Raw genomic sequence first — 21,022 nt, forward strand, 5'->3', positions numbered from 1 at the left:
TATTGCATTTGAATACAACACCTGCTTCACACGGAGTGACCTTGATCTTTAACTCCTTGGATCTCTCATTCCGCACTCTATATTTTTCCCAGTTTAAAATCAAAATGAACAGTATTCATTTATATTGAGCAGGGCCGCAAGAACATTGTGACATACTGATAACTAAAAATAAAATGAATTTGATGTCACAAACGGGACTGATGGAATTTTCTAAATAAAAATATTTTGACCCTTTTCCACATGTTCTCTTCAGTGACAAAAAAGCCACCTTTTCCTCTAAAGCGATCCTTGCACGCCTGGGAAGGAATGGTCGCAGTATCCCAACATCGCTTGCAAGTGAAGCCAAAGAACTTGCTAGATCAGTCCGTGCCATTCTGGAAGCAGATTGTGAGTTTTATATTATTTTTAATTATTTTTTTATTTGACAATTTAAGCAGAAAATCTTGACTTGTGGGTCGTGTTGTGAATCTAGCTTGCGGTTTGTCAAAAATAAGCAATCGGTGGAATATTCAGAGGGTGACAAAATGTCTAATAATTTGGATACTATAATTCAAACATTTATTCTTTGGAATTATGAATCTAGTAACAGAATCACATTTGCTAGTGTGTCCCAACAGTCTTGTTCTTTAATTCTATCTACTTGAGAACATTTTGAGTTTTACTTGTACATGAATACACTTTTATCATTTGATTTTGAAAATATATAAGGTGTCTTATTGAGTTGTGTTCTGTAATAGCTAAAGCATTTTTGTTACCAAAGCTTTGGGTTATTTATAGCAAGGGCGTAACCATAACCAAATCATTCAGAAGCAAATTTCATTGGGATTTGCTTCCCATCACATATTTATTATTTTATAATTTTCAGCCAAATGGAATTTAAAGCAGCTTACAATATTTGGGATTGAAGATCAGATCTAAATAAGATCCCAACACGTGTAAGCTTGACTTGTAAAAACAAAAAATATATACTCACTATGACTGATGCTCTTTTTAATTATTCAATAACATGTTGATGAAGTTTCTTGCTGTTTTAATAATCAGTAAACATATATTAAAATTCTCTTTTCAAAGTGAAGCATGTCCATGCAAAGGCTTTCTTTTGTAAATCTTTTGATATGCAACATCAGTAAAACCAACCATACTTTGGAAATTGACATAGAATCATAGAATCAGGAGTTGGAAGAGACCTCGTGGAGCATCCTGTCCAACCCCCTGCTAATAAGCAGGAAAATTGTATTCAAAGCACTCCTGACAGATTGTTTACATTCTGTGTGCAAGACTGCAGAAACTAACAGCATAATATAGTAGATCCTGAAGGGCATAGATTGACACCTACTGTGGTCTATACCAGTGTTTCTCAAACTCTGGTCCTCCGTGTGTTTTGGACCTCAGAGCCCTTCCACACAGCTATAAAAACTAGAATATCAAAGCAGAAAATACTACAATATCTGCTTTGAACTGTGTTATCTGAGCCCACATTGCCATATATTCCAGTTCAAAGCCGATAATGTGGGATTTCCTTCAGTTGTTTGGAAGGGGCCTCATATCCCAGAAATCCCAACCAGCTTGCCAGCTCTTAGGAATTGTGGAAACTGAAGTTCAAAACATCTAGGAGAGCTCAGTTTGAGAAACTCAGGTCTACACTAAGCATTTCTCAGGCAAAAGATGTAAACCTGAAGCCTTCAAGGCAATACCACATATCATCCTTGTCCATTTTTTTGCCACATACTGACTTTGCTTGGTGATGTCCATAGATGTCATTTCCTGCCTTGATAACTATTCCTGGAAGGTGCCCAATTCTTAGAAGGTGCACAGTCTAGACCAGTGTTTCTCAAACAGTGTTCCTGCAGATGTTTGGACTTCAGCTCCCACAATTCCTAACAGCTGGTAAGATGGCTGGGATTTCTGGGAGTTGAAGTCCAAAACACCTGGAGGAGCAGAGCTTGAAAAACACTGGTCTAGACAATAGTATTAGTTGTAACACTGAAGTTAGCATGCTAAAAGTTTTTTGTTCAGTTGCTCACCTTTGTTTAGCACTGTAATCCATGTCTAGTGCATTCAAACCTTGTTGTATGGACTGTATCTTCCATGTAGGTAGGAGATTGTGGGGCAAGTGGAAGTGGGAGAGTGAGTAGGGTTGCTCCTTGCGCAAAATCCTTTTTTCAGGTTTTGATTTTTGTATTCACTGAAGATATTGAGTATCAACCTTAGTTAAAGCAGTATGTGAGGACTTCAGGAAGTTTACAGATTGGTGGGCAGCAGGTAAAATCACTGGGTTTCAAGAGATGGTTTGCTAATTATAATAAGCCATGGACATAACAGTTGATGTATTCAGCAGATACTTCGATTGTTCAGCTTTATCTGAATAAAAGAGATGCAATAGAATTCAGCATGATTAACTGGAGGCTCCAATAAAAATGTTTTTTGAGGCTGACACCACAGTTCAAATGAGTGCCTTAACCCATTAGATGTGAGATTTGCTTTCTTACTTTCTGTATGTTGGACTGTATAAACAATGTACAGTGTGTTCAGATGTTGCCAAGGTTTCACAACATGTCAGAAGAGCTTGTGTCAGAAGAACAGATATATTATGGCAGGATAATTTGATGCGATGACACCACTTCTGGTCACAGAAATAGATCTAAAGCAACAGGCAACAAGCCTTGGAAGCAATAAATAATGCTTTTAAAAAATCCAACTAGCTCTAACTGTTTTCTGGCAAAAGTTCTCTTTGGCATGTGGAAGGAGGTATAGGGAAACATGGTTAAAAATGTTCTGTCACATTAAATTACTTCCAACAGCCTGCATGAGAAGTCATGCGAGAGAAGCCTTTAGTCTTAAATGCAGCTGAAGCCAAACATCTGCTTGTGTCAACTATAATAGGTAGGAAATCAGCTAGAAAGCATTCGAGCCAGAGGATGGATCCATTTTGTGAACCTGAACATTAAAAATAGCTCTGCAGAGAGGGATTTAAAGACCAAACCTTATCCCCCGGGTTCACTCTGACTTGGGGAAAGCATTCCCCATCTCCTCGTTCCCCCCCCCCCCTTGTACAAATAGATGAAAGCTCAGTTGAGCCTGAATCTGAGATTAAAGAATTAAAGTGTTCCAGGCTATCAGGGGAACAAATAACGGTGAAGCAGAGTTAATAGTCAAACATGTCTGCCTCCAAATCTTTTACAGGGTACAGCTCTTAGATCTCTGTCATTATAGCGGTCATCCTGTGTTTGGCTCCATTTTCTAAGTTGTACTTTCTCTCTCTCTCCTCTCTCTCTCTGTTTCCTTTATCCCCTTGTGTTTTTTCTTTAAAAAATACTTGCTCACTAAGTACTTTAGGGCAATTTGTTTTGTCCTCATTAGATTATCGTTCCTTTCTGCACTTGCCTTGTCAAATTTCCAAGTGAAAGTTCAACTCAGGTCAGTGTGATGGTTCATCACGGAATGTGAAGTCTGGCAAAGAAATTGGTTTTTTTTTTTCTGAAAGTCTCAGCTTTTCTTTAAGGTGAAGAGTTTCCAATGCTCCATGTTATGCATAAAAGGGTTTCATGAGCTATGGTGGCTGTTGAAAACACAGTAAGCAAAAAGCAATAGTGAAGCATGGCATGATATAAGAGTTAGCTTGTTCGTACCCGTTGCCTTTTACATACTATTAACATAAGCTCTTTATAATGTTCTCTGTGCCTTTCATTGGTGACATTTTTTTTCATTTGTTCGTCCTTATATATGGTCCTTTCAACTGTAATCAGCCTTCTGTTGCTGTCCCTGGAATTACATGAGCTTGCATGGGAAAGTCTGACTGCATGAGCCATCATCTCTTCTGTTTTTTCTCTTCTGCTTCTGCCACCCTCTTTGAAAAGGTCCCCCAATATTTACAAGTAGATGTACGTCTTGGCCCCTTTTGGAGTCTGCCCAGATAATGGTATAGTACATTTTTGATAAACCCATGCTGGCTCTTAGAAATTATAGCATTTCCTTTTGAGTGTGAACAGCCTGACTGTTTAATTATCTTTGCTAGCATCCTGGTATTGAAATCAAGGTAACTCATTTGTAGTCTTTGCGTGGAGTATGTGTTTTGAAGGATTTTCTTCCAATGTGAGGTTAGAGCAGTGCTAGCTATGTGTGCATATAGTGCATATGGTACATTGACTACATTTTGCCTACTCTTGTTCTTGACTCATGTCATGGAACAAATACAGGATCATAAGGCAAGACACAATAAGAGGTACCATTTGGACTCCAGCGTCCAATCTGTTCATGTAAACAGATTGCTTCCTCTTGCTTCCTCTTTGTCATCTGAAAGCTCTCAATCTTCTCCCCCAAATCCATCCCTTACCCCATACGCACTCTGTAATCTATAAGTGTATTTATGGCAAATTAATTTCATTCACCAATTTAAATAATCTGAATGGCAAGTACACTAAATCTGAATCATTCTGCTTTATCTCCCACCCCGCCCTTTTTAAAAAACATACTCTGCCTCTTGCGGCAGTTCTGTTTCTGATGGCACAGTGTAATCCATATTTTATTTCTCGAAAACTTTGAGGGGCCAATTTTTCAAAGTTCAGAGCTGTCAGTCAATCCATTTTTTTTTATTGCATAGCAACATATTTCAAAACTAATGTCTCAGATGCCTCGGAAACATGTATATGCAGTCTTAGATAAAGAGAGAAAATGAACTGAAACAGATGGAGATGAATTATTGTCTAGTATAGGAGATGGGTAATATAAGGACAGTGTTGTAGGCTGTGGTCCCAATCCAGATAGTTGCCCCCCCCCCCCCCCCTCGTACTGCCAATATGCCTCTGCTAGGTGTTGTATATTATGGAATACAATCTTCTGTTTGAAGAGTAGAGCCAGGAGGGAGAGAGGGAGGGAGCAGAAGGGCATTGGAGTGGCTCATCCACAAGCACCACCTGAGTGAGCAGGCACAGTTCTCTTCACTCTTTGGTGAAAATGTTCTGGATTTCAATGGAAATTATAATGATATCTCTAAATTTGCATCTTTCCATTTAAGTGATCAGCTGCAAATTTTCCATAAATTTATATCCTCTTTATCTTTGGGAGGAGACAGATATTCAGGCTCCAGACTATTTATTTCTTTAATGTTTAAAAACAATCCCCTTGACTGGCCATGGCATGCAAGTTATAACCAGTGCAGATCTTTCATATCATGGTGATTTGGTCTTCGAAATGCGCACCAATTAGTATTTTACCTGTCACCCTTTGCCCCCAAATGTTTTCAAGGTTATGCACCCACAGAACTCATGGTAGATAAATTCCTGGGCTTAGCATGGATACACAAACCCTATTGAATTGAAGGTTACCCAAAAATTTCATAGAATTGTGTAGGAGGACCTACAAAATGCCTGAAAAACATATATTATGTCAGATATGGATAAATTAAGCTGCAGATACCAGTGCTGCGAACATGGGAGTTGTACTTTACATGACAATGCTGTCCCAGCTAGCTTTAATCAGTATAAAAAGCTAGTATATTAACTTCTCGTATTGTTCATTCCATACTGCATCATTTATTTATTATTTATTTCACATATTTGTATTTCACCCTTCTCACCCTAAAAGGGGGCTCAGGACAGCCTTACAGCAGGCAGCAATTCGATGCCAATACATATAAATATAAAAATAAACAAATACAATTGAAACCATACAATCAAACATTAATTATTAAAACATTGATTAAAATCACGTAATCCAAGGCCTGTACAATTGTCAATTCCGTCAGTATGCATGCATTTTATTAGTATTTCATTATATATATTAAATATCATGGTAGACCTTCTCACATTTCAGAGGTGGCACAGAGACCGAGCAACATCAGAGAATAATCAAGATGGTGAAAGTGATTAATGAGAAAGAACTCACAAGTTGGGAGATGCCACAGTAGTGTGCTTTTGCTCTTCTCCCCTCTCTCCCACTGAGTTACATGTGCTCACAGGACCTCATCACACTAGAGAACGGATCCACTTTAAATTCGGTTGCTGCCTCCTGCTGAATTCTGGGGTTTGCAGTTTAGGGAGGAGCCTTTAACAGCCTCCCTAAACCACAAACCTCAAAATTCTGCAGGAGGTAGAAACTGGATTTAAAGCGGATTCATTCTCTAGTGTGATGAAGTAGACAGTTTGCCAGTAAAGCTTGATGGTTACTAAGGAATAGGTGAACATTATTTACTTTCTAGAAAGCAGCTGAGAATTTCAAAAAATTCCTGAATGTAAAGTAAAAATGTCAACATACATTATAAATTCCTGCTAATTAGAGTCTTCCTCTGAGGAAATAAGGCATCTTGCCAGGCAAGTGGATGACAGCTAGTTAGCTGCTGATAGATGCAGACAAAAATGCTTTATACACTCATCTTTGAACTTCAAACTTGTGTAATAAGTATATTGTGCTTGTATTTGAGAAATATTTTGCTTAAATGATGAAGAAAGGCCCAAGGAGGTCAGTGATTTCCTTGTTTCAGGTTCTGCTATACTTCTTTTAAAAGATATAATATATAGCTCTTTAAATATTTACAGTCTGCATAAAAGTTTAAATTGTGTAATGAACACATGATGCACCAGGTATTGATTATTCCTAATCTCAACATCCCTTCATATTTCTGAGATAGTAGAGCCTTTGCATCTGGTATTTTGCAATCTTAATTCCTTTCGCTGATCTGTGATTTCTTTTCATTTTAATTTTGAGCCCTTTCATCAGAGTGCTTAAAATACTGTACTCACTATATTAATGAAGCAAAAAGTTCCATATTACTAAAGAAAGAGAGAAACTCAGGATAAAAGAAAGACCACTAAAATGGAATATACTGCTTAGATGAGCCTGCTTTGCAGATTAGGTTGACAACCATTATAATTTATGTCAACTTTTTAATTGATGTCAACCATTTTAATTCTTGCTTTACAGTGTGAATTAAAATGGTTGTGTGTGGGTACAACAGCATATTTAGGGTAAGACAATTCTCTCATTTTCGCTTAGGAGGTGGTAATCCTGCCTTTTTAGCATACTGCCTTGGACCCCTGAATACAGTGCTGATTCTGAAGAGTTCCCCCATATTTTTTATTGGCACTTAAAAATAAATAAAAGCCAGTGTCTGTACTGCAGGATATCATGAGACTTGGAATATACATTTTCACTTATTCCATATGAGAACAAAACAATGTATGAAGTTTTCACCCCACAAAAGGAGATTATGGCAACTTAAATTATGTTTGTTATATTTTTCACTATTTGGAAAGACTTTAATTTCAAAATAATATCTGCAAGACAAGCAGCAAGCAACGACTAGTAGGCCAGCCACCCCCATCCATCTGCTCTCCCACACCCCACCACCTTAATGAAGAAAAACCATTGCAACTGCTAGAAGCCATCTCTTCAGTAGAATGCCCGATGCTTCCTGACTCTGGGTCTTCAGACTGGGATGGGGGCAAGGGGAGCTATGGAAGTTGCTTGTGATGCAGCCTTCCTGCAGTTTACCTCTGAAGGCCCTGAACTATGCACTCAGGAAGCTGACTGTGCTAGTTTTTCTTCATTTTACCTGGCACATAGCAGGAGGTGGAGAAGGAAGAGGGTGAGCTCTGATGGCAGTGATGTTTTTTTCCCTCTCAGTTCATCTGCTTAGGGGGAATCAAGGAGGGAGGCAAATTACTAATCTGTGTAGATTATTATGTAGTGCGGTACACTTTCCTCTCGCCATAGTATAACCAAATAAATAGTGAAACCAAACCAAAAGAAGTGTGCCTTTCAAGCATTTCACCAAAGAATTTCACCAAAGAATAGATGTGGTCCCTGGCTTCTTCATAGTTGCCCACCTTTGCTTTAGCTATCAGCCTATGCATACTAAGTAAACTAGTGCATTTAGGATTATCTGATCCCTGAAATGTGTGGGCTAAAATCAGAGATCTAGTAGTAAACCCTGGTGATGTCATAAGGTTTTATGCATTAAGTATCAGCCACAGTTTATTGCAACTGATCACACACACACAGTATAAATTAAGAGATGCCATAGCTAAAAGGTCTTATGCAGATCAAGGCAAAATGAAGGATTTTTTTACTTTTCACTTTCTTAGGGAAATGAAGTAAAGAACATTAAGGATTTTATTACAAAAGAATGTTATAGCACATTTATAGCAGGATAAAAGTGCTTGTTAATGAGGTGTTCCATAGTCACATTGTGCTTGATTCATAATTGAACTGTCTCTTTTAATTTATGAGAAAAATCCATACATGAATCCAGTATCACTGTTCTTTTGTTCTTCTACTGCAGTCCTATTAAAGTGAAGAGAAATAAAATCTCATATAAATACTTCACAATAGGAAAAATGTGAAAAATAGAAAAAATGCACAGTGTGCATGCATTGGATTGGGCAAACATGGTAGTAGGAAACATGGTAGTAGGAAAAGTCCTACAAAATTTAGATTGCAGGAATTCACATTAGCAAAGTGCCAGGATCATGCCGTTGTGCTGAGCTGTGAAAGAGATCATTCCAATAGCAGTAAGTTTCCATTTGGAGCAAGGTAATTGCAATGAGGTAACAGACTGGTGTGATAAAGTTCTTAATATAACCCACTTGCTTCTAGCTAGAAGGTGGATGCAGAGCAGAATTTTAACCCTGGCAGCACAATGCCTGGCATGAAAGTAGGAAGCCAACTAAGTAATATATGGGTGCACATCCTGAGAGTCTTTTCATGGTGCATCATAGCAAATTGGAGTAAGGCAGTGCTCTGCTAGCTGATATGGAGATTTCCTCATGCCTAGACCGGAGTCTACCATTATAAATTCATCAAATCAAGAACTTGTCTCCTGCCTGGACATGATCCATAAAAACAAGAAACTCAAGTGGCGTCATCATACTAAGGGTTCTCTTTTCACCTTAGAAAGGCCTCTTTCTCTTGTTGTAGACACTTCCTTCACATTTTATTATACATTTTTTTCCTTTGTAGATTTTTTTTTTCCTTTCTAGATGTTACAGTTAGCCTTTCCGTGTCAGCCTAACAGACCATCTCAATAGAAGATCCTTCCTCAATACCCAGACTCTTATGATTTCCTTCAGAAATCTGCTTCCATCTGCTGGTAGGCCAGCAAGGATTAATATAAATACATGTGCTTTGAAAGGTTTGCTAAAAAAATTAAACCCTTTTTCTCGCTACCTATTTTATGTTTCCATTCTTGTCTCAGATCAGCCTCTTGAACCGAGTTCCATTTCACTTCTTTGTCTGCTTTTTCATGAGACACATCCTCTTGCTTGGCCCCAGTGGTAGCAATGTCAAGATACTTGCCAGTTGTAGAAACTTCTTCATGGTTGTTCTTCTGCATTGGCTGTTTAGCTGAAGAATGAGGACCCTAACCTCTGTCATCTGGTAGCATCCAGAGAGCATTATTTGATGGCAGCCAGTGAGGGATGTCTCCCCCATTGCACTGTCAAATCTGTGGTGCTCTACAGCTTGCCTGTGGGCTGGCTGATGAATGCCAACCCCACCCAACACCTGCTTTGTTCCTTTCACAAATCCTGTTGACATCAGTTTTGGGCAGGAAGAGATGACTTTCGTTCATAATAAATTGAGGGCCGCCCACAAAAGGCACAAACCACTGTGGCTCTCATCCCCAAGATGAGCACTAGAAGCAGATGGACAACTAATACCGAGCACCATAAATAAGAGAAAATTTGTCCAACGGAAAGAGAAAGGGCAAATAAGGAATATTTGCAACAAACCAAGCTAGGATATTTAAATGGCCTATTTCCTAGGCCTGTCTTTCCTTAGGCAAGTTACAAATTAAGGATGTCCAATTTTTTTTTTCCAGGTCAGAATGAATTAAGCATTGCAAAAATATTCTCCCCACATTTCTGGACATTTTCCAACAATTACTTGGACCTTTTTTACAAAAGAAATGAGTTTGCACAAGACACGTGTTTTCCACAAACGAAAATTGCAACATTTGGCACTAACATTGGTATATTTTGCATAAAACTTGCAGTTTTCTCCATAAGGTTGGTTTTGTTACTAAAAGTTTTTTATGCAAATAAATGCTGAAATATAAAAAAATCTTGTGGGATGTTTCAAGGTGTTGAGATCTAGTTTTTTTGTTGAGAATTTTGTTAATATTCTTTACATTCCCACAGCTGATTCTCGTTAAGTAGAGTTCTCCACCCTTCATGCATGTTCCTACCATCAGCTTTTCATCTCTGGTATGCAAAATATAGCTGCCGTATTTCCTCACAATGAGAAAATATGGTGGCTCAGAACTGAGTACTAATGTGTCTACCACAAAAGCTAAGTCCATACAACTTGTGATGATCCATAAGGTTTTTTTTTTTGTTTTGTTTGTTTTTTTGTCATGTCAGGAGCGACTTGAGGAACTGCAAGTCACTTCGGGTGTGAGAGAATTGGCCGTCTGCAAGGACGTTGCCAAGGGGACGCCTGGATGATTTGATGTTTTTATCATCCTTGTGGGAGGCTTCTCTCATGTCCCCGCATGAGGAGCTGGAGCCACCTGGAGCTCCATGACCCATAAGTGAAGGAACCAACCATATTATGATAATATCAGTACTTTAGAATTCTTTTGAAGATTGGTGGTCCTCTTTCTCCCAGCGTAGGTACTCACTGATAAGAACAAAATACAGCTTAAAAGCTATTTGTACAAAACAATCAATAATGCAAAACATATTTAAAGCATATTCAAAGGATCAAGATATAGCAAAAACCCCTTATGCTACATGAATTAAGGGTCAAACCCCTGCCTAAGATTCTTGCCAACCAGTGGAAAAAGAACAGAGAGGTAACCAGCTGAATCTTCCATGAGAGGGAATTCCACAAACTGAGAGCAGCCATAGAGAAAGCTCGCTATATTTGAGAAGTAGAGCTATATGTATATCTTCTAGATGTCTAGACCTTGGAGTTACTCAACTGCCACCAAATGTGCCTTGTAGTGACAATGCCTCTTTCAGGGTAGCAGCAGAAAGGCTTGACTGTTATAGAAGGATCAAAACAGTTGGTGAGCAGCCAAAAGGGTGATTTGATTTCCTGATTGGGTACATTGTTTCCAACAAAGCTAGGAAAGGACTTAATGTGATAACAGTTTAGTTTGACAGTATCTCAGCATTGCCTTCAATTCATATTAGGGTTCTCAACATGAAATGGATCAGCATTTATGGCAAGGCTCATCTGGCAAGGGAAAAAAAACAAACATTGTGGTTGCCATGCCTATACTTTCATGAAAATTTCATTAGTCTGCCTGGAGTAGTAAAGACTCACAACATGGCACCTTAAAGCCGTACTTAAGCAAATAACAAAGAATCAAATTTGAGATGCCCATTTGGATTTAGGGACAAAATACAGGAAGGAAGGAAGGACGGAAGGAAAATCCAAGTTCTTGAAAAGGGGAAAAGGAAGTGTGATAATGTTATCAAAGTACATTACACTTCTTGTGCTGCAATATAAAGCTTAGCAGCTGTAATAAAAGTCAGTGAAAAGGCATTGAATCTCTTCTCTTATTTTATGACAATCAAAATCACCCCCACTTTCATCATGTAGCACTGAGTAAAATGCATGGGCATAACAAGAGCATCAGGACCCTCGTGCTCAAAAGAGTGTAGGTGGTGTTAAAATTGTGCCTTGGGTTGAAACGGGTAAAGTTATTTATAAAATCACCTTCACCACTTACTCCAGTGCTTAACGGAGGATACCACATAACAGCCATTGCAAACAATGTACAGGCAGCACAAACAAAATGCATTATTAAAATAACCCATGAAGGGAGAAGCAAAAAGAAAAGGCCAATTACTGCGCACAAAAACATGCCAATATACACATGGAAAGAAATCTCTAATTCATTCTCGCAATCTGCTTTAAGCATAGACTCATTATCTGGCACCCAGAGAAAGAGATCTGGAAATGTTTGTATCCTCCTTGCCCTCGTAGATTATAGTGAGTAGTCTCTGTGTGTGCACACTATCCAATTATCCAAATTTGGCAAACAAAAATCCTAATGAATCCTTAGTCGTCAGCCCCACAATCACACTATCTGCTTTTACAATGTCCAGTTTTCTTCCCTCTCTTCCTCCCTTCTCTTTCACCTCAGCTTCCTTCAGTTGCTGCAAATTAAGTTTAAAGTACAAAAGCTGTTTTCACTCAATTTGGAAAGGGAGAAAATAGCAGAGGGGGCAGAGTCTTGCCTTCCCAGTAGGTTCCTCAAAAGCCTACTGCTGTAACTCCTCCGAGTTTGTGTGTCCTTCCTCAGTAATAACTTGTGTTATCTTGACCACTCCGCTAAACATCTTTGTCACTATCTAAATGGTCGCTCCTGACACAACAAAAAAACCTGTCTAAATAAATTGTGTGCCCAGTATCATTTTGCCTTGTCTACCTATGGAACAAAGATCAAAGATACCACCTGCCCGGTAATCGCTTTCTGTCGCGTGCCACATTTTCAATTGCATTTGCAAATTTGAGCTTTAAATCAAAAAGCAATTTATTTTCTTTTTCAGTGTATTAAAACAGGTCCATGGTATCTATCAACATAGAGTATGAATTGTAATAAATAAAAAAATGTAACAAAAAGTTAGTTTGATGGAGAATGGACAAAACAAAAGTCAGTATTTTATCGTAACTTTTTTGTTTTCTGCATCTCACTTAGCTGGCCATCTTCGTCCTCTGCCATTGTTATTGAATGCAAAAAAAGTTTCTGTAATGTTAAAAAAAAAGAAAAAAGCACATTTCTTTTCTTATCTAAAACAGAAGGATAGAAAAGCAGGTGTACAGTGTTTTGAAAGAAAGGAGATAGAAGTGTTGAGAAATGGAAAATAGAAAGCCCTAATTAACACTTCCTACCCTGTCTCTGCTATCTTCTTCATAATTAAAAAAAATCTATTCTTTTTTGTCATAAAACTTCTTTCTCTCTGGTAGATTAACTTTCCAGGATCCCTTGGATATCATTGGTGATTCTATTATTCTTGTCACTAGCATCTATTTTCTTCTATTCTTGATATACCTACATCCCTGTACTACTAATTTCCTGTGATAATATGGAAAACCCAATATTTTCATTTTCTTCTTTTAAGTAGTCAATAAAAGGCAGCCATTTTTCTTCAAATTTGGAAGAATCTGGCGATTGTATAAGCCTAGTCAGTTCGTCCATCTGTAATTATTGCAGTATTAGATTTCTTTTTCAGTAACCAGGATTTCTAAGAAGCTACATCAGTCATGTTACAGAACATTTTCAGCTTGTACCTCAGTGAGTTCTCACTTCCCTTCCTAGAGCGTGTCCAATCAAAGTTTCCAAGAGCAACTCTACAGGCTCTTAGAAACTTTGATTTTGAATTTATATGAATTTACTTTGAATTTATATGAATAATGATCAGCTTTTTGACATTTCATTAGATGTTGTAGCTTCCCAAACAGTTTACATGGGAGTGGTTGGCTCTTGCTCCTTCTACACTGCTGCCAATGTAGTTACAAGTGCTGGGATTACCATTGCATTCATGCTTCCTACCAGTCTAGATAGCAAGAGGAGGTGGGAAGTAGAGGGCTGAGTCATAGTCACCTAACCAATGATGGAGAGAGGGCTTGTGTATACTCCTCTCCTTTAGTTGAAATGGGATATTAATATTTCACAATATCATCCTGTTTAGAAGGCAATAGAGGAGCAATGATTTGGTTAAAATGTGGCTGGTATTTTTTTAATTAAACCCCTTGTTTTCTCAATGCATTACGATGAAACCTTAACATAGGAAAGTTTCATGTTTGTGTCAACGTTACTACTTCTGCACACTAAAACAGACTCAAATAGAAAAGCTTTCCTGAGCAGTCCTGAGTACGAACCACTGAGGATTTTCTTGCTGAAAGCATTGTCCTATCATTGATCATCTTGATGGATACCATCAACAAGACTGCATTTATTCAACTTCAAAGTTAATTTTCCAAGCTGTGCTTGAAATGCAGTTGAACCATCTGTATCATGCAGCTGTCCTCTTCCTTTTTGTACTTAGATTATTTTTGTGGCTGTTCTGGGTCTCCTCTCCATCTGTGTCACTACTTTCTTCCCTGTTTTTCAAACATTGAAGCCAAAAAATCCTCTGTGCTTAGAGACACAGAGATATGCATTTTATCATTCTCACCAAACTTTTCCCTATGTAAATTGTCACACAAATCAGATCCTTAAATGTCATGGAGGGAATCATAGAGAGCCAGCATAGAAACCAGGGTTCAGATCCCTGCTTGACCATAAAAGCCTGCTGTGTGGTTCTGGGCAAGTCACACTCTTAATATCAGAAAAGTCTGTGATAGTTCCATCTTAGGGTCCCCATAAGTTAGAATAACTTAAAGAAACAACAAACTTAATGAGATATGTTGAAAATGGGATGGAAGACTAAACATGAAATTCATTTATATTCCACATTGACCTTTTACACAATATTTTAACATTTTTGTGCATGAAACAAGGTTTGTGTACACTGAACTTTCAAAAACCAAAAGTTTCACAATCTTATTCACCCATATGGACATTTTTGGATTTGAGGCTACTTCGGATTTCTGAATTTCAGAAACAGGATGCTCAACTTATATCAGTAAATTATCAATAACCTCTTTTAGATGATAGCTTAAACATTTGTCTTCAAAAGTTCCTATAAACAGACCCTGATGCCCATTAGTTGTTTTGATACTCAATCATACTCTCAGCACATCACAACATTCCCCTCAAGAAAATGGCCAGCCTTTACCATAATTTTCAATATTTGGAATTTTTTTAAAAATGTGCGTGCAAAATATTGAAGGTTATTTGTTGTTATTATTGCAAAACAACATTATTATCAATGTTCATATTTTCCTGCTCACAGATACCACTGAATAATATGGTACAAGTAAATGTTTCGTGCCACCCCAAAAAGCCTCGATTATAAAAAAGTGAAACAGCAAAGAATTTTATTAATGGTTTCATTTTGTGTGCAAAAACAAAATAAGTGTGGATTGTACATCCTACTTAGGGGTTCACAAGTGTTGTCATTGAAAGATGCAACTAATACTTTTAGCAGTTTTTGTGCCTGTAGCAAGAAATTATTTGCAATTTGGGAAGATTACAATATGTAACTCGATTTTTGTTACTGGGTTATAAATGCCATTTCCTAATTGGTTCTACATAAAACATGGAAAAAGTTTATTAACCTGCAAACACTTGATTTTTGCAGGACATCCTGCAGCACATTTTGTTATAGTTTTTCAATGAGTATCTTGAGTCTCAACCAATTCAACATAGTTTGTGACAGCCACAAAAAAAAAAAAATCCTGGAGTGTAACAACTACTTTAAAAGCAAGTGGCACACCATTAAACAGGAAACAACACTTTAAAACCAGGAACAGATTTTTTTCCCCCCAATGTTTGTTATGTAGTGTTATTTGCAGATCGAGGCTTATTCTTCACAAAATTCTCCTATGTTAAACAAAAAGCAATTCAATCATTTATTTATTATTTTTTTCCAATTTTTATTTTTACCTTTTTTAACATATATTTTTCATCTTTTCTTTTCTTCATTTTATCTCTAAATATAGGTTTTCCCACCTTTCTATTATTTCATTGTTCTCCCACTTTACTTGTATATGAAAAAAAAACTTATCTTCCCTTTGTGCTTCCACCCTTGGCTCCCTTCCCTATATTTTTATTAAAAAGTAGTTTGAAACTAAACACAAAACAATTCTTTACCCAACAAATTGTAGACAAAGGGAGGAATAAAGACCAGATTGAAATAGCAAAATATATGATAGCAGCTACCCAAGCAACAGTTGCATTAGAATGGGAAGATGAAAGGAAATGGAAATTTTAAAAATGGCTTGAATATTTATCAAAGTATATTCTCCAAGACTACAAAACTGAAAGGAGAACAAAATATATGATAGTCATCCAAAGGAAAACTGGGAGTTGAAGTGAAAAGAACTTTTAGCCAGACCTAAAGGGAAAGAAAAATATAAGGATCAAAGAAATAATATAAAAAAATTGAGTAGAGTCATAACTGTTCCCGGGGGAAAGGGGAGGGAGGAAGAGGGAGGGGGGAAATGGATAGGTATAAGTAATAGATGTATAGAATGGTAGAGGAATGTAATCAGTAGAATGTGTCATATAGGGTAAAAAATAATATATCATGTATGAAGTTGTGACAATGTTACAAATTACTTACATCTAAACAAATTAAAAAAAATTAAAAACATAATAATAATAATAATAATAATAATAATAATAACAACAACAACAACTTTATTTATATTCCTCCTTATTTCCCCAAGGGGACTCAGGGAGGACTACAACACACTAAAATACATAGAGGCAAACATTCAGTGCCTCACTACAAAAGCAGACAAGGATACAATTAACAACCCACCCAATTCCCAACACCAATAAACAAAATACTCCCTTGATTTTTGTGCAGAAAAAACATTTTTTTTTCTAGAACATAGCATTTCTTTACAGAATATTTGGGATTTCAACTTCCAGAAGTGCCAACTAATTTGGCAATCTGTCAGGAGTTCTGGGAGCTGAAATCCAAAACACCAGGAGGACCAAAATTTGGGATCCACTGACCTAGAGTGACCAGGATTTTGGAATTGCTAGACTTCCAAATCAAAGTGATTGGTGGTAGTGCTAAGAAGAATGCCATTTTTTTAATGGTTCAGACCTTCCCACTCTTGAAAAACACCTGGGACTGGTTGTTGACTCAATCAGATGTTTGTGAAACTTAGTAGCTGTACAACCTAATGTGTTGGACTGTGATTGCTATGACCACAGATTTATGGGATATAGTTTAATGGTAGAGCATGTGCAATAAACAGAAAAGATTCAACGTGCATCTACAATCAGGAAGGGAGTGATTCCAAAGACCTCTCTCTGCCTGAACCCCCCAAGAGCCATAAAGAAGGCTAGATGGTCAGAGGGTGAAAAACGCCATTTCCCTAGTCTTTAAAGTCCCTGAAGGACTGCTATCGTCATATTGTGCTTTACACCCAGCTTTGTAACTGCTGCAAAACAGAGCTGGTTTTATGCCTAACTTCAAATATAGAGCCCCACATGGAATTTGTTAACAATAAATGCAGGATTTTTTTTAAAAAAAATTACACTTATATTTAAAAATCGCATGTGTCAGTGAGCAATATAAAATGACAATGACAGAGGTGGGCGTATAGTATAATAGGTGACAAAAACGTTACACCAAGAAAAGGAGTCAGATTAATTCCAAAAGAAAGATGACAATCAAGGTTTTGAAGTATTCCTCTTTCTTAAAATAAAAATCAGGGTGTGAGAATATAAGAATTAGAATTATATGGAAGAATCGTCTCTATTTCTTCAATAGCAATTTAGGAAAGCAGTCCTAGTAATGCTACCCAAAAGTGAGCCCCATTCAATTCAATGGGTCTTACCCACAAGTAAATCAGAATATTATTACAGTAACTATTTAGTGCCTTGTTTAATTTATCTTTTTCAAATTTGTAATTTCTTGAGTAATGATGATGGAGTGGAAATGCTCATGATTCTGCAGTAAAGTCCTCTCTTGGGGTTATACCCCGATGAGGCTTTTCTTGCTTCACGTGCGGATTGGGGAAGATAGTCTGTATTACCTTCCATTTGTAAAACTCATATGTTTTCCCAAAAATTCAGACTTTCTTCTTATTTTTCAAGCTCAAGCTATACAATACTATTTGATTGTGTTAAAACAAGCCATTCACCCTTATGAGCATTGCAGGAAGTAATGCTGTGGTAAATAGCTTCTAGAAATTTCAGATAATCTAAGGGCCCTTCCACACAGCCCTATATCCCAGAATATCAAGGCAGAACATTCCACAATATCTGCTATGAACTGGGTTATCCGAGTCCACAATGCCATATATTCCAGTTCAAGGCAGATAATGTGAGATTTTCCGCCTTGATATTCTGGGATATAGAGCTGTGTGGAAGGGCCCTCTGTCAGATTAGGGGAAGGGGTTTAGATAGAGCAAACTTCAGCCCTGTGAGTGTTTTGGACTTCAACTCCCACAATTCCTAACAGCTGGTAAACTACCTGGGATTTCTAAGAGTTGAAGTCCAGAACACTTGGGGGGCTGAAATTTGCCCATGCCTGAGATAGAGTCTATAAGTGATCACTGCAACCTTAATTTTGGTCATGGAAATTGGTCACAGAAAGAAAACAATGGGCTCTTCATTTTTGCCCCTTAACCTTCTTTTTTTGTCCTATGTCAGACTTATCAAAACTGTAGTTGTCAGTGTTACTCATAGCAAGATACAGAGAAAAACTGTTTAATCTAGATATAACTGTATCATCTCACCTGCTCCTTGAGGGAGAGTGCAACCCCATCCAAGCTGGTAACATACCCAGTTCCTGGACCAGATGGCCACCAGTCCAGAGATGAACCAATTATTGGGATTCTGCTCCATTTTATCGACCTTATCCAGTCTAAGAACTGCTCCAGCACTTCCAGAGCCCCAGCCAACTCAGGGTCATTTCACACAGTTATATAACCCAGAATATTAAGGCAGAAAATCCCACAATATCTTCTTTGAACTGCGTTATCTCAGTCCAGACTGCCATATATTCGAGTTCAAAAAAGAGGAAGTGGGATTTTATTCTGAACTTTGAGCACCTTATTTTGCCAATACCTTCCTAACATTAGGTAAGGGGGGAGTTTCCTTGGGGGCTTGGTGTTCTAGGAAGACTAGCTTGAACAGTCTTATCATGTTTCTTGACACAGATGTCTGTTCAAGAAAGTCCTCTCTGGGCAGCTAGCTTAAAAGCTGTCCTTTCCAATTTAGGGAAACCCATTGGGGATACAGTTTCCTTGGAGCCAAAAGCTTTCTTTACAATAACACCAATATTGGCTTCCCTCTCTGCCACTCTGTGCCCTAATGTCATAGATCATTATGTTAGCTCAGTTCACCAGCAGGATTCCACCTTTGTTGACAGAGCTCACATTGTACATTCTGAAGGAAAGCCCATGTTTTGAGGGCTGGGTCCGTGGCATTTAAACAATATGTTTTCTGGAATTGAATTCTGGCAACTCAGTGTATACTCTGTATGTCTCCTTTGTTTTATTTTATACCATTTTTTTTTCTTTTAACCAAGCAAATATGGAGTGGGTGATCCAGAAAAAGCTGCTACCTTTTGTTGCAAGGTGGATTAAGATTCATTTAATTATATTATGGGACAGAGCAATCAAGAGATTTGGTTTTAGCGGGCCCATCCCTCTGGCATCACTACTGTCACTCTTCAGAATAAAGACAAGTGAGCAGAAAACTAGAAATAAGACAATTGGGGCACCAAGAGGATACTATTTTTTTTTTCTCTTCTTGTCACATAACACTTTATTGCAGACTTAAATTTAAGAACATATTGCAGGTTCTGTCGGCTTCAGCTGGTTGAATATGAGAACTGCTGATGTTTGATTGCTATCAGGAGAGTACACAAAGGTGTTTTATTACTTTGATCCATGTGGTGTGCTCATTTCTCCCAGTATTAGTCTCCTGCTTGGATTAAAAATTGGCCTCAGCTGGATATTTTCCTCCTGATTTTAATAACCATCAAGACTCATGAAGGTTATTCTGATTTTCAGTGTTGAAAAGCTACTATTTGACATTAATGTATTGCTCTTTTTTATAAAGATGGCAACAATAGTTGTATTGGTGCTACAGCTGGTAATCTTTGGTGACCCCCATGAACCTCATACTATGCTCTTTGGATTTCTGATTGGGACTTTTTGGTGAGACTCTGTGTATCTGGCCTTCTGGAATGGACATTGGAATTTGCGTTGCTTGCCCCTTTTCCTTGGACAGACTATGGCTTGACACTTAGATTGCTTCTGAGCACACTTTGGAATAAAGGCGGCAGACCTTGTCAGATTAAAACCTTTGGTCTATTAGCACAACAGAAGGTTATGTGAGATTTGTCTAAAAGGGAACAATTGCTAATGTGTATAATGCCATTTCTCTCTGAGTTTGAATTGTTTTTAGATGTCCAAAGCTCCAAAAGAGGACTGAACATCTTTCCCCGTCCTTTAATTCAGTTGTGGCCCTCAGCTGTAAAGTCTTTTGATCTGAGTGCATCTTGCACTAACATAGTTCATTGAAGAATCAGACTGATTTACTGGATATCTCAGTTTGTGACGTGCCATCTCATCTAAACCAGCAACAACAGCAAACAAGAGTATTCGTTGCTTAAAGTGGAATCTACAGTATAGACAAAAAGAATGGAATGTCCTTTTAGCAGAGCCCTTCTGAGATGAAAATACATACTGGTTTATGAGAAGAAATGGCTTATGCAATGAAGAGGCACGCAAGCGGATGGCATGCCTTTTGTTTGTAGAATTCACATCCTCAATCTTATTCTCATATCCTGTAGCAGTGAATATGAGGTATTAGGATATTCATTCAACTTGAAGGCTTAAACCACAAAGGGCATGTTTCCTTTACTGTACCTCAGCTTGTTTTTGTAACTGAAAAGGCACTGGCCAATTGATACAACCATCTTTTAGTAATAAGATGGAAAACAACATCAGAAAACCGTAACACACACACACACCTTTAGAATCCACGTCAACATGCAATAGAAGAGATAAAACAAAATGCAATGAAAACTAAAACTAAAGAATCAGTGGGAATTCAGTCACCTATCTCTTAAAGGATGAAGGCATTGAACTAGATTTATAGCAGGAACAAGCAGAGAGTGAGCTCCCTGTTGCATGATCCCCAAAGGAGATCTTGAGGCATGGTTTCATTTCACCACCTGCAGAATTACCTGCACCTCTCACACTCCCAAGATAGGCTCAAAGGATGCGTTTCTACTGCCAGATGACCAAAATTATGGCTATTGTCATTAATATTCATTCAAATGGACATAATACTTTGGGGCTCAAATGACAATTTTTTGCCATATTCCATCTGTAGTTCTTGCTTAGAAGGCTTCCCAGAGGGATGTGGCCACATCAGAGAATGCCCTGATCCCCACATCTACCAAAATACATCTCCCTTGAAAACTTTGCT

At 37.8% G+C, this 21,022-nt stretch overlaps 1 protein-coding gene across 4 annotated transcripts in view; it reads left to right on the forward strand.

Moving 5' to 3' along the window:
- Positions 1 to 21,022, forward strand: part of STXBP4 (syntaxin binding protein 4) — a 141,859-nt gene that overhangs the window by 81,998 nt on the left and 38,839 nt on the right. For all 4 annotated transcript variants that reach the window (XM_067463931.1, XM_067463930.1, XM_067463929.1 and 1 more), the window contains one exon: positions 254 to 387. In XM_067463931.1, coding sequence (XP_067320032.1) covers positions 254 to 387 — 134 coding nt within the window. The remainder of the gene's footprint in view (positions 1 to 253; positions 388 to 21,022) is intronic.

The sequence above is a fragment of the Anolis sagrei genome, chromosome 2, assembly GCF_037176765.1.
Source record: "Anolis sagrei isolate rAnoSag1 chromosome 2, rAnoSag1.mat, whole genome shotgun sequence".
In the NCBI taxonomy this organism is placed as follows: Eukaryota; Metazoa; Chordata; class Lepidosauria; order Squamata; family Dactyloidae; genus Anolis; species Anolis sagrei.